This window comes from Zalophus californianus, chromosome 16 (assembly GCF_009762305.2).
Source record: "Zalophus californianus isolate mZalCal1 chromosome 16, mZalCal1.pri.v2, whole genome shotgun sequence".
In the NCBI taxonomy this organism is placed as follows: domain Eukaryota; kingdom Metazoa; phylum Chordata; class Mammalia; order Carnivora; family Otariidae; genus Zalophus; species Zalophus californianus.
In genome coordinates, this window is record NC_045610.1 from 51705679 (window position 1) to 51717879 (window position 12201).

At 41.6% G+C, this 12201-nt stretch overlaps 1 protein-coding gene across 1 annotated transcript in view; it reads left to right on the forward strand.

Annotated features, from left to right (window-relative positions):
* MAP2K6 (mitogen-activated protein kinase kinase 6) overlaps positions 1-12201 on the forward strand; it is a 114175-nt gene that overhangs the window by 85722 nt on the left and 16252 nt on the right. Inside the window, 8 exon segments of the mRNA XM_027568396.2 lie at positions 4116-4164; positions 4753-4866; positions 6485-6604; positions 7665-7781; positions 8456-8507; positions 10548-10675; positions 11570-11579; positions 11582-11646. Coding sequence (XP_027424197.2) covers positions 4116-4164; positions 4753-4866; positions 6485-6604; positions 7665-7781; positions 8456-8507; positions 10548-10675; positions 11570-11579; positions 11582-11646 — 655 coding nt within the window.

A 12201-nucleotide genomic window follows, 5' to 3' on the forward strand; every position in this document is an offset into this window, starting at 1 on the left:
CCTCTTTACTTTCCATCATTTGGTCTTCTATATCGCTGATTCTCTCTTCTGCCTCATTTATCCTAGCAGTTAGTGCCCCCATTTTTGATTGCACCTCATCAATAGCCTTTTTGATTTCGACTTGGTTAGATTTTAGTTCTTTTATTTCTCCAGAAAGGGTTTCTCTAATAACTTCCACGCTTTTTTCAAGCCCAGCTAGTATCTTTAAAGTCATGATTTTGAACTCTAGGTCCGACATCGTACTAATGTCCGTGTTGAGTAGGTCCCTGGCTGACGGTACTACCTCTTGTTCTTTTTGCTGAGGTGCTTCTTTTCGTCTTGTCATTTTGTCCAGAGGAGAATAGATGAATGAGAGAACAAAATGCTAACAGGTTTACAACGTCCCCAGCAAATATACTGTATACAAATCAGAAAAGTCCTGAAACCAGGGGAAAAGAAAGGGAAAGAAAGAAAAAAGAAAGAGAGAAAAAAAGAAAAGAAAAAAAAAGATAAAAACAAAAACAGAACAATACAAAAAAAGCAGAATGTGATCCAATATGATCAGGCTAGTGCATAGATCAGTGCCACACACTAGATTTTGGGCGTATTTTGGTCTGTTAGAAAAAAGTGCCTCCTAAAATTTTAAGGGAAGAAAGACATATATGTACAAAATAAGGGTTGATACAATGAAGGGATAGAAGATGACTGTAAAGATGAAAATTATAAAAGATTTTATAAAAGGACTTGATAAGATAAGAAGTTGTTTGAAAAAAGAAAGAAGATTTAAAAAAAAAAAAGAAAAAAGGGAGAGAATGTGATCAGGCAGGAGACTAGAACAGAACCATACACTAGTGGTTTAGGGTATATTTTTATCTGTTAGAAGAAACTGTATCTCAAAATTTTAAAGAGAGAACAACTTATATATATATGCCCAAAAATAAGAGTAACTACTATGAAGGGAGAAATATGACTCTAAAAATGAAAAATAAAAATGTTTTTTTTTTTTAAAAAGAGATTGATAAGATGTTGGTTGAAAAAGGGAAAAATAAAAATAAAAAAAACAGTTAACAAAAATTAACTTTGATGAACTAATGAATCATGGTAAAAAAAAAGCCATGAATTCTATGTGCAGTATTCCCCTAGCGCTGGAGTTCTCCCGTTCTCCTTGATCGGTAAACTTGGTCTTGGCTTGCTGGCTGTTCGTGCTGATCTTCTGGGGGAGGGGCCTGTTGCTGTGGTTTCCAAAATGTCTTTGCCGGAGGCTGAATTGCCCCGCCCCTTGTCGGTCCGGGCTAAGCAAGCTGCTCGGGTTTGGTCTCAGGAGCTTTTGTTCCCTGCAAGCTCTCCATACAGCCTTGGAGGACCAGGGCAAAAATGGTGGCCTCCCAATCTCCACCCGGAGGAGCTGAGAACTCGCGGCCCCGCTCCTCAGTGCGCCCCCAGAGAAAAGCAGTCACTCCCTTGTCCCTGGTCTCCGGCCGCACTCCATGCTCACCAGCCTGTGACCAAGCGTTTGTATTCTCTGGCACCCGACCCCGTGTGGAGTCTCCAAACCCAGCAGATCCCTGCGGTGCGTTCCCGCGCCGCTCCTCCCGGGGGAGGAAGGGGAGTCTCCCGGATCTGCCGCTTGTTGGGTCCCCTGCTGCAGGAGCAGTGGCCCGACTGGGCCGCAGATCACAGTTTATGGCCACCTCGAGCTGAGAGCCCGCGCCTCGGCTCCGTCTCTGCAGCCGGCTTCCCCCGCTCTGATACCTGGGAGCTCTGGCGCACTCAGGCTCCCCAGTCTTTCTGTGACCCCAAGAGTCCTGAGACCCCACTGTCCTGCGAGGGTTCCACCCCCGCTTAGCCACTGGAGCGACGTCCCTCAGCGGAGCCGACTTCTAAAAGGTCCGATTTTGTGCTCCGCGGCTCTATCACTTGCCAGAAGCGGCCGACGGAGGCCCCCTCCCCCGCCGTCTATCCTCCCGAATATCGCCTCGGATTCACTTCTCCGCACGTCCTACCTTCCAGTAAGTGGTCGCTTCTCTGTTCAGAGAGTTGTTGCTATTCTCCTCTTTGATCTCCTGTTGAGTTCGTAGGTGTTCAGAATGGTTTGATCCCTATTCAGCTGAATTCCTGAGACCAGACGAAATCTAGGTCTCCTACTCCTCCGCCATGTTGCTCTGCCCCCCCCCAACAACTTTTTAAACTTGAAAACAGTCACTCTTAGCTGGGCCACCGGCTGTAATTTGCAAAGCCCCGTATGATTACTGGAATACCAGAGCTGGAAGAGGTCTTACCCAATGCCTTCCTTGGATGGCAGAAAAGGGAGGAAGCCCCTTTTCCGGTTGCTTCATACTTTTTAAAAGGAAGGGTGCTGAACAACTGCAAGAGATTTTTTATTGTTTATGGTAGTCACACGTTTCAAGTAATATTTGTCTTTATTTCAGAGTTCCATTGCAATTAGTACAAATCATTGATGATGAAAGAAAAATTGCTTTGGAAATTTTGAGAATGAGAAATCAGATCTTTAGAGATGCAATCCTCTGGAAAGTATTTCTGAAGAAAAATTCCCTGCTTATAAACACAAGATATATAAAAACATCACTGGTGTGTACTGGGATGTGTGTGTGTGTGTGTGTGTGTGTGTGTGTGTGTGTGTTTTCCTCTGTATCTCTCCCTCCCAGTTCCTGGTTTTAAGTTGGTCCAGAAAAACTTTATTTTAGGTATTCTATGCATTTCAAAGGGATTTTGAGGTGAGGGAGGGCTTGCCATTAAAACCTTAAATTTATGTTTATATCTGTGTTTATATTCCCATTTTTTCCTTATTGTTTTTTTTAGTTAGTTTCAGCCGAAGGGGCAGAATTATAGCACATTAGGGTGGGAAAAATTGTCATGGGCTAAGATTCTTTTCCCCCTTCCTATCATCTTTCCTTCCTTCCATTTTCCCCTATATGTTTCTAGAGAGTTCTACATGGAATGTCCCCTTAGGAAGACCTGGGTCTTTTTGTTCACCTTTGATTCTGGCAGCCCCAGAATCTTTTGTCTTTTGGTGGTGATACTTTTGGTGCATTTATTTAAGCTTTTAGTTAGTTGCATGGCCAAAGCCAAACATCTTTCTCTTGAGTGGATTGATATCAACCCAGCTAGTATTGAAGTAGTAGAAATACATGCACATGAGGGGACCGTGTGCTTTCTCTATGGAGACACAAAATCAGCCAACCTCTGGGTGCTGAGATGATCCCTGGACAGTGTGTGTGCTGTGTATTGAAGAAATAACACAACTGTCTTAGACACCTGATAGAACAGGAAATATTCTGACCTGCAAACCAGGAGACCTGGGTTAATTGTGACCTTGGGCAAGTCACTGGGTTAGTGTTGTGACCTTGGGCAAGTTACTTCACCTCTCTGGGCCTTTTTCCATCTCTAAACATGGGGACTAGAGAGATTTGGAATTATTATGGTTTATGGATTTTGTGAGTTAACATAACCATATGCTAATTACTATTTTTTTTTAATTATGGGAAAATGTGATGGAATAATTGGGCACATTGGTGTTCTTGGATGAAAGAAAAATTTTGGGGTTTACAAGAATAGTATGTTTATTTATATAATGGTCATATTCGTTGGATATTTACTGTATGCCAGCCATTCTGCTAAGCATTTTACTTGGAATATCTCAGGATATATTAATATCTTCATGTTAAAGAAGAAATAGAAGGTCAAAGAGATTAAGTGATTTATTCATTGTAAAGATTTATTTATTTTAGAGAGAGAGAGAGAGTGTGAGAGCCAGCGTGGGGCGGGGTGGATGGGAAGAGATAAAGGGAAAGGAAGATAATCTGAAGCACACTCCCTGCTGAGCATGGAGCCCAGTGCAGGGCTTGATCCCACAACCCCGAGATCATGACCTGAGCAGAAATCAAGAGCCAGATGCTCAACCGACTGAGCCACCCAGGCACCCTGGAGATGAAGTTATTTAAACCCAAATATATTTTATTCAAATCCTGCACTATTAACACTTCTGTGCTACTTTATTTTACTTATGAACTTCCAACTTAACCATAAGGAAAACTCTCTCCAGTTGTATATGATTTGGGATGGGCATAGTTGACTAAATACCTCATGTTTTTTCTTTTCCTCCTTTTCTTTCTTAGGCCACCTCGAGACTTAGACTCTAAAGCTTGCATTTCTATTGGAAATCAGGTAAGAAAAAAATCACGTTTGCCAGTTAATATCTTGACCATTTCTCATATATGCTTTGTGACTGGCCATTGGAAAATTTATTTTCCATAGCATGCCGTCAAGGGATGGGTCCAGAAGTTTGAGTTTAAGCAGAAGCAGTGGGTGGTGTTCTTGCTGTTTTGGATGCCTTGTTGAAATCAGGCTAGTGTTGCCCTGGTGGAAGGTATTTGAGGGGAGTAGATGATTGGCTTTGGGGTGCAGTCCTCAAAGTCCAAGTGTAGATCTAGTTGCCAACAGTCAGCAAATGGATTAAATGTATGAGGAAGGGGGCAGGGCTAAGGAGCCAGTAGATAGCTCAAAGTGAGTTTGGAGGCTGAGCTGGTACTGGATCTCTGTAGTGCCCATGACAAGCAGGTGGCATACTCTGTGAGTCTGAACATCTCCTGGTGCTTCCTGCTTGCAGTGGCTACTTGGATAAAACTTCTGGACGTGAAGCTTCTGGACCAGCAATAACCCTTAGAATATTGGGAAAAGCCAGAGAGAGGATGAGGTAGTTTATGTCCTTTATTTTTTTCTTTACTCTTGCATTATTACTATTCTCTCTTGTAGAACTTTGAGGTGAAAGCAGATGACCTGGAGCCTATAATGGAACTGGGGCGAGGTGCGTACGGGGTGGTGGAGAAGATGCGACACGTGCCCAGCGGGCAGATCATGGCGGTGAAGGTAGAGTTGACGCTCCCCAAACATGTTCTGTCTGTGGTATATACGTTTGTCCATCTCAATTGCAAAACGATTCTTTCCATAGATTTAAAACAATCTTCAATGGGGTCAAACAAAGAAGATTTTCTGTAGGGAACAGTATTTCCCTCCAAATGCCTGGAAAATGCCTCCTTGGTTGAGTTGTGTTTACTGGTTTTGTTTTTTATTTTAACTGATAAATCTGACCCCCTCCTTTTAATTTTTTATGTAACCACCATGTCATCGCACTTAAAAGAATTATCAATACTTCTTTAATGTCATGGAATACCAGCTCCAAATTAAAATTACCTGGGTCATCACCATGTTTTTTTGTTGTTGTTGTTGTTGTTGTTGTTTGCCTGCTGGTTGTTGAAATCAGAATCCAAATAAAAGTTCACATACTGCATTTGGTTGTTATGTCTCAAAAGTCTTGTATTCTAATATTCTGTTGCTTTTAAAGAATGGTCCCTGAAAATCAGGAAATCAGAATTGAGGGAGAAAATTTTGTCTGTTTCTGGAAAAAAGGAGGGTAAAATGCATCTTGAGTGAATTTGCATCATTTTTGAGCTGGAAAAAGAAATTTAGAATCATTGCATATTTCTTTTTTTTAAATTTTATTTATTTATTTGAAAGAGAGAGAGAGCGAGCACAAGTGAGGGGAGAGGCAGAGGAAGAAGCACACTCCCTGCTGAGCAGGGAGCCCCACGCAGGGCTCGATCCCAGAACCCCAAGATCATGACCTGAGCTGAAGGCAGGCGCTTAACCAACTGAGCCACCCAGGTGCCCCTCATTGAATATTTCTTGAGTAGATGCTTGTGGGGCTTTGGGGATCCACCGTCTGTACATGAATTCATTGATTTGGGCCTTTGTTAGGAACGTGGATGGTCAGAAGGCTTGGATCCCTTTGTTTTTGGAGAATGGAGGTATCTTTCCCTTACCTTTTAGATTTTGCCATGTGTTCTTCTTCAGACTTTTTGCTAATTAGGCCAAAAATATGAAAGCCTCGTGATATTATATCTTTACTGTCATTTAATGACAGAATCGTATTTCTTTAAGTCTGCATTTGCTGGTGTGACAGGTGTCTCTTCTCTCAGAAGCCCTGGGATAGGAATGAACAGTCTCTCCATTTTTGCTTGGTTCTATCCATTTCTGATAGCTCTGTCCATTCTTTTACAGTTGGTACTTAGTCCACATATTTTTACTTGTTCCCAAAGAGGGGCTTTTAGATATTTTTGTGGGATCCCGAGTTAGCCACAAAGTCACGAATACTCTGTTCTCTGTACTGAACAGACAGAACACAATAAAGCCGGCTGTTTTTGTGACTTGGAAGGAAGTACATTTGCCAACATTTGCACACTTTCCAAAATATATTATCAGTTTGCTTCTTGCCAGGGATTTTTCAGAAAATCCACTGAAAGTCTTCCTTATTTCTCATTTGTTACAAATAGCTGATCACTAGGGTAAATACTTGAAAGGTTGTTGCTAGAACTTGTTCTGTGAGTTTTGTAGTATTTTCGGGATGGGACTCCTTAAGGTCCCTGCCTTATTAACTGACTCATCCTCAGAGCAGTAACCATACGTTTTTCCATGCATTCCCATTCAGCGGATCCGGGCCACAGTAAATAGCCAGGAGCAGAAAAGGCTACTGATGGATTTGGATATTTCCATGAGGACAGTGGACTGTCCTTTTACCGTCACCTTTTATGGTGCACTCTTCCGGGAGGTAGGTGATCCTTCAACTCAACATCTGGGGAGGACAAGGACTTAAAAAGGTGTTTCTCTAATCGCATGAACACGATGCACAATCCTGGTACTTTTTCTCATTTGACCTGTCTTCTGTAGAGTGAGTTCTGCTCTGGCAGTGATGACATGCCCTGATGCAAAGTTGGCTTGAAATGATGGTCTTTCCAATATGTCTAGCCCTTTTGAAGACCCTGAGGCTCCCTTTCTCCTTTCTGTTTTGGTTTGTTTATTTTGGCATGGTTATCTCTATCAATTGCCTATAGACTAATTTAGGCAGATTTCTTAAAATCTGAAATACTGTGGTCTTTTGGCCAAATGATAAGCTTTATTTACCCTGTTTATGTACCCCGGAGGCTTACATTTATCTCTTTGCTTTACCTCTGCTTTCACTTTCCCACGATATGGGTTATGAGGCTTCGACCAGCTTTTGGATGAATGATTGCCAGTGTTCCGGGTGGGAGGTCAGACATGGAGTAGGCCTGTAGACCTAATCCTTAGAGGACAGTAACCATGAAGGCCTGGATTTCTGGGGATCTATTGTTGGTGACTAATAGTACTGATGTATTATTTATTTAAAATGTTTTTTTTTTTTTTTTAATTTGAGTCACACACAATGTTACATTAGTTACAGGTTGTACAACATAGGGATTCAACTTCTCTCTACATTATAGGTGTTCACCACAAGTGTAGCGGACCGTCTGTCACCATATAACTCTATTATATCATTGACTATATTCCCTATACTGTGCCTTTTATTCTAGTAACTTCTTCCTTCCATAGCTGGAGTGACTGTTAGTATTTAGATCTTGCTCTTTATCAAGGAGTAGGTGATCACATGCAGGTTCTGCTTGGCTCTCCGCTAGTTGGCTTTTTGGAAATGAACTTGCTTGTTTGTAAATTCCTTTGAGATCTTGAAGGGAAATTGTACATGTCCTCCACAAACTCAAGTAAGAAATGCTTTTTCCCGACAGGTGTTAACTGTTTCCCCTTCTTTTCCTTTTCTATCCTCTCCAACAATCTCTGAACCAATTTATCTCCAGGGTGATGTTTGGATCTGCATGGAGCTCATGGATACGTCGCTAGATAAATTCTACAAACAAGTGATCGATAAAGGCCAAACAATTCCAGAGGACATCTTAGGGAAAATAGCAGTTTCTGTGAGTACATCATGAACTCTACTACAAGGAGCATATGAGAAGTCTAGACCTGATGTGTGTCTGATTCCCTATTGTGAGCAAACGCTAGATGGATGTGAGCAATAGCACATGTCTGCTGAGTGCAGGAGTACATCTGTGGACTAGTAAATGAATGCTTTTCTTTCTGGGCGCTGTGTCGAAGATTCTGCCACTGACTTGGTTTGGTAAACTCTCCGTTAAAATGCCTCTAAGCAATGCCTTCATCTGCTATGACCACATTCCTGGTGTCTGTATTCTGATACTAGTTTACTTTGATTTTCATTTGTAGATTTTTAAATGTTTTCTTAAGGCTAGTAGGGCATAGAAAGAAGCAGAAGAAAATGAAACGTAAAGAAAGATTGTTCTCTTAATGGCTACTGAGGCTCATGAGGGTGGAGAGAAAAAAAGATGCTGGAGGCCAAATGAAACACCGGCTAGATGAGCGAGATCATCCTTTCTACTGTGAGATCTGGTTCTCTCTGGGGGGTGGAGGTCAATAAGTGTAGCTACCTGTGTATTTTCCTGGATAGGGCCACTGCTATTAGAGAAAATACCTCACCTGGTGACATTAAGCCTGGGATCATAAACCTGGGTATACTTAACATTCAGTTTCTTTCCAATGATGGAGAAGAATCTATCTTGTGTTTCTCTTGCAGATTGTAAAAGCTTTAGAACACTTACACAGTAAGCTCTCTGTCATTCATCGAGGTAAGCATGCATGGAGTTGCTTTGACTCTTCCTTTTATAACATCCATTTCTTTTACCCAGACTTTTCTTCCCCCAGTGGTATAAGTGGAAAATGAGTCAGGCAGTAGAACTGAGGGGTTTTCCTTCCCATAGGAACAGGAGATCATATAAGTAGCTGCTTTTTATCTTGTCTGAGGGACACACGAAGGACATGGGCTTTTTAGTGCTCCTACACTGAATCTAAAACACCTGTTACCAAGCACAGCTCTGGGATTAATCCCACTGAGAATTTTAGAGAATAAGGTAAAAATGCCAGTAGTATTGACTGTCACCTGGGAGCTTCTTAGAAAAGCAGAATCATGGGTCCCCAGACCACCTGAATCTCCATTTTTAACAAGATCCCCAGGTAATTTTTGTATACCTTAAAGATGGAAAGTTCTGGTATAAAGTACAGGTTTTTCAGACGGCAGGAGGCAGGATAAAATGAAAAAAAAAAATTGATAGATTTATCTCTTCTTCCTGTACCTCCTCTTTTTTTCTTCCTATTGGCCCTGTCATCTTTCCATCCATCCATCCATCCATCCATCCATATATCCATTCTTCCATCTTCCATCTGTCTATCCATTTATCACTTATAATCAGTTTCCCACCATTTATGGTCACTATAATAGGTGCCTTGGAGAGGTATATGGAAACAAAACATATTCTAATTAAAATTCCACAAAGGGATTCTTTGGGAAATAAGACCAATGTACAACAAACACATGGAAAAAATCAACCATTACAAATACCAAATTACCAAATATGGCAGTGCTCTAGGTAAACTCCAAAGCAAGGAAATGATTAGCACCGGGTGACTATAGTCAAGGAGAACTTCTTAGAAGATACTCACTCAACCAAGTCTGAAGAAGAATTAGTGGAAAGTATGGATAGCTGTTGGGGTAGTGAGATTTGGTAATTCTTAAACTGTCTGAGTCAGCCTCAAAGTGATGTAAAATGCTTTGCCCAGAGTGCCTGTTATTATTGTTATTGCTGTTATTATTATCGTTAATTGTTATTATTAGAAGTTGGAAAAATAGGGAGGAAGAAGAGGAGAAGGAAGTGGGAAGAATCCAGTTGGGAAGAAGAATGTGGATTATCCACACATGTGAAACTTAATTTTTAAGGATTTATTTCAGAATTAGGAAGTACTTCATTTGTATTAAAATATATACCTAGAGTATAAAAATATAAAATTTGCATGTCCACCATTCAGTTTAAGGGAAAACATTATAAAGGATAATTTTTAGTGTTTTAGAATAACTTACTCTGCTGATTACACGTCCTCTGTGAAAAGCCTCACGAGGGAAAAAAGTTAACTGTAATTTCTAAGTCCATCATCCAGAGATGACAATGATTATCTCTTTGGGGGTATGCTTTGTGGTCTGGAATATCTGAATTCCTGATGAGTTCCACTATGTGACCTCAGACACACCTCTTGCAGATGCTTCCATCGAAACTGGTTGCCTTGATCAGATTTGATGTATGTTTATACTGCAGTCTGCCTTACCATTCTGCGGTCTGTTTACTCCTACCCTTACTGTGCCTTAGGTCCTGACGAGCTGGGCTTTACAAAAATTACTTTGTTGTCATAAGAACACTTACGATGAGATCTACCCTCGTGGCAAATTTTAAGTGTGCAGTGCAGTATTATTTATTATGGGGTCAATGTAGTACAGCGGATTTCTAGAACTTATTCATTTGGTGTCATTGAGACTATACATGCCCAAGGAACGGGGCATTTGATTCAGTAATAATTTTTTAAGTTTTTACTACACTTATGGGGGCAATGCAGATGATAAATAGAGGAAACAGTCCTTTCTGTTGATGGAGTCACAATCCTGCAAGATGGACAAAACATGAAATAGAAAATCAAGTTGGAAGCAGTAAGATGCATGTAACTTGGGAGTCAGGGAGGGCCTCAGAGAGCAGGGAAGGCGAGATGTCAGGCCCCCTGGTGGTGGACACATAAATCTTCAGAGCAGGCTGGGATCACGGGCTCCTGGTTGTTCTTGCTTGCAGACGTCAAGCCTTCCAACGTGCTGATCAACACTCTGGGCCAAGTAAAGATGTGCGATTTTGGAATCAGTGGCTACCTTGTAGACTCTGTCGCTAAAACTATTGATGCAGGATGCAAACCGTACATGGCCGTAAGTACGGCAGCCGGGGGAAGCATCTGGGAATGCAGCCGCCCACAAACCTCACCAGGAAATAGGAAATGGATGGCCACAGAGGGAGAATGGAAATGTGCTTACGGTGCAAGAAATACTCTGCATCTTATTTTTTTTCTGAAGTATTTTTCTGTCTGAAAATCCTTGGTCACTTGCTTCAAACATATTATTTTTTAAAAATTCGAGTAAAGGAGGTCTATTACTTGAAAAAAAGAAACACATTAAGTAATACATACAGCCCACACAAATTTTTCACCCTGTGTTGCCGGGGAGTGTTATCCTGTTCGTTGGGGACAGAAGAGTAAACAGAATTTAAATGACCCAAACAAGTCAGTTAGATGAGAGATGCTCATGGCTGGGAAGGTTCACTGCCATTGGCAGAGACCTTGGGACCCGCTTTAACATTAAGGGGCTTCTGTATTCTGTTTTGAACTAGATTTGCACTTGGGTGAGAACCTTCCTGTTGGTGTTGAGCTAATCTCAGACAGTAGCCTGGTGACTCTTGTGGATTCTTACTATTGAGTTCTGGACTGTTGGGGTTCTTAACAAGGAAAATTCTAGACTGGCAAAGTAAATTTATACTGTGTATCCTATTTCATCCTGAGGCAAAATTGAAATTAGTTTTTTTTAATGAGTTTTGAATCGTGAGGGACTTTGATCCCTTTTTGTCTCCAAGAAAAGACTCCTGTAGAATGAGGAAGATCCCACAGAGGCATCGATATGTTATTGTAGTGAGTGAGTTTTTCTTGGCCTGGGAGGCATGTTAACAAGCTTAAAACGAGTCACTTGGCAGCTGGTGACACCCCCCCCACCCCGGAGACTTTATTGAGCTAAGAGTGTCATCTCATTTGTCTTTTTCTGTCTCCTTTGCAGCCTGAAAGAATAAACCAGAGCTCAACCAGAAGGGATACAGTGTGAAGTCTGACATTTGGAGTCTGGGCATCACAATGGTAACGTGTGACGATCATTCTGGACTGTGAGGTTCTGGGCATGAAGCTGAAATGGGGTGGGTTTTGTGACCAAAAAGCAAATACCCTACCTGTGGGTCCTGAGCATCCTTTCCTGCCGGACAGAGCAGGAAGTTTTGAATGATGATTGTCTGCAGGGTCGTGTGGTAGAAAGACCGCACTGGGATTGGGCAAACCCAGTTTTTCTCTTTATTCCACCTCTAACTGGGCGTGGCCTTTGAGTAAACTGGTGGAGTCCCATGCACTGTCTTATTATCCTCATCGGTAAAACGAATCCTGCCTATAGCTTTAAATTATTCTCATCTAGGCATGAAGTTTAAGCTGCTCCAAGAGTGCTCATGTGTGCAGACCCTGACTGAGTTGTTATGTCCTATCCAGGACATAGGCTGTGTTTCCCAGAATATGGTTCTGATAGAGGTCTTGGCCACTGAGGTCAGATATAGCCAAAGGACATAGTAACAAACAAGATAATTTCCTTCGGCACAGTCCTGCAGTTACCATTTGTAACTTCGGTGATCATACATTTTTCTTAGTGTG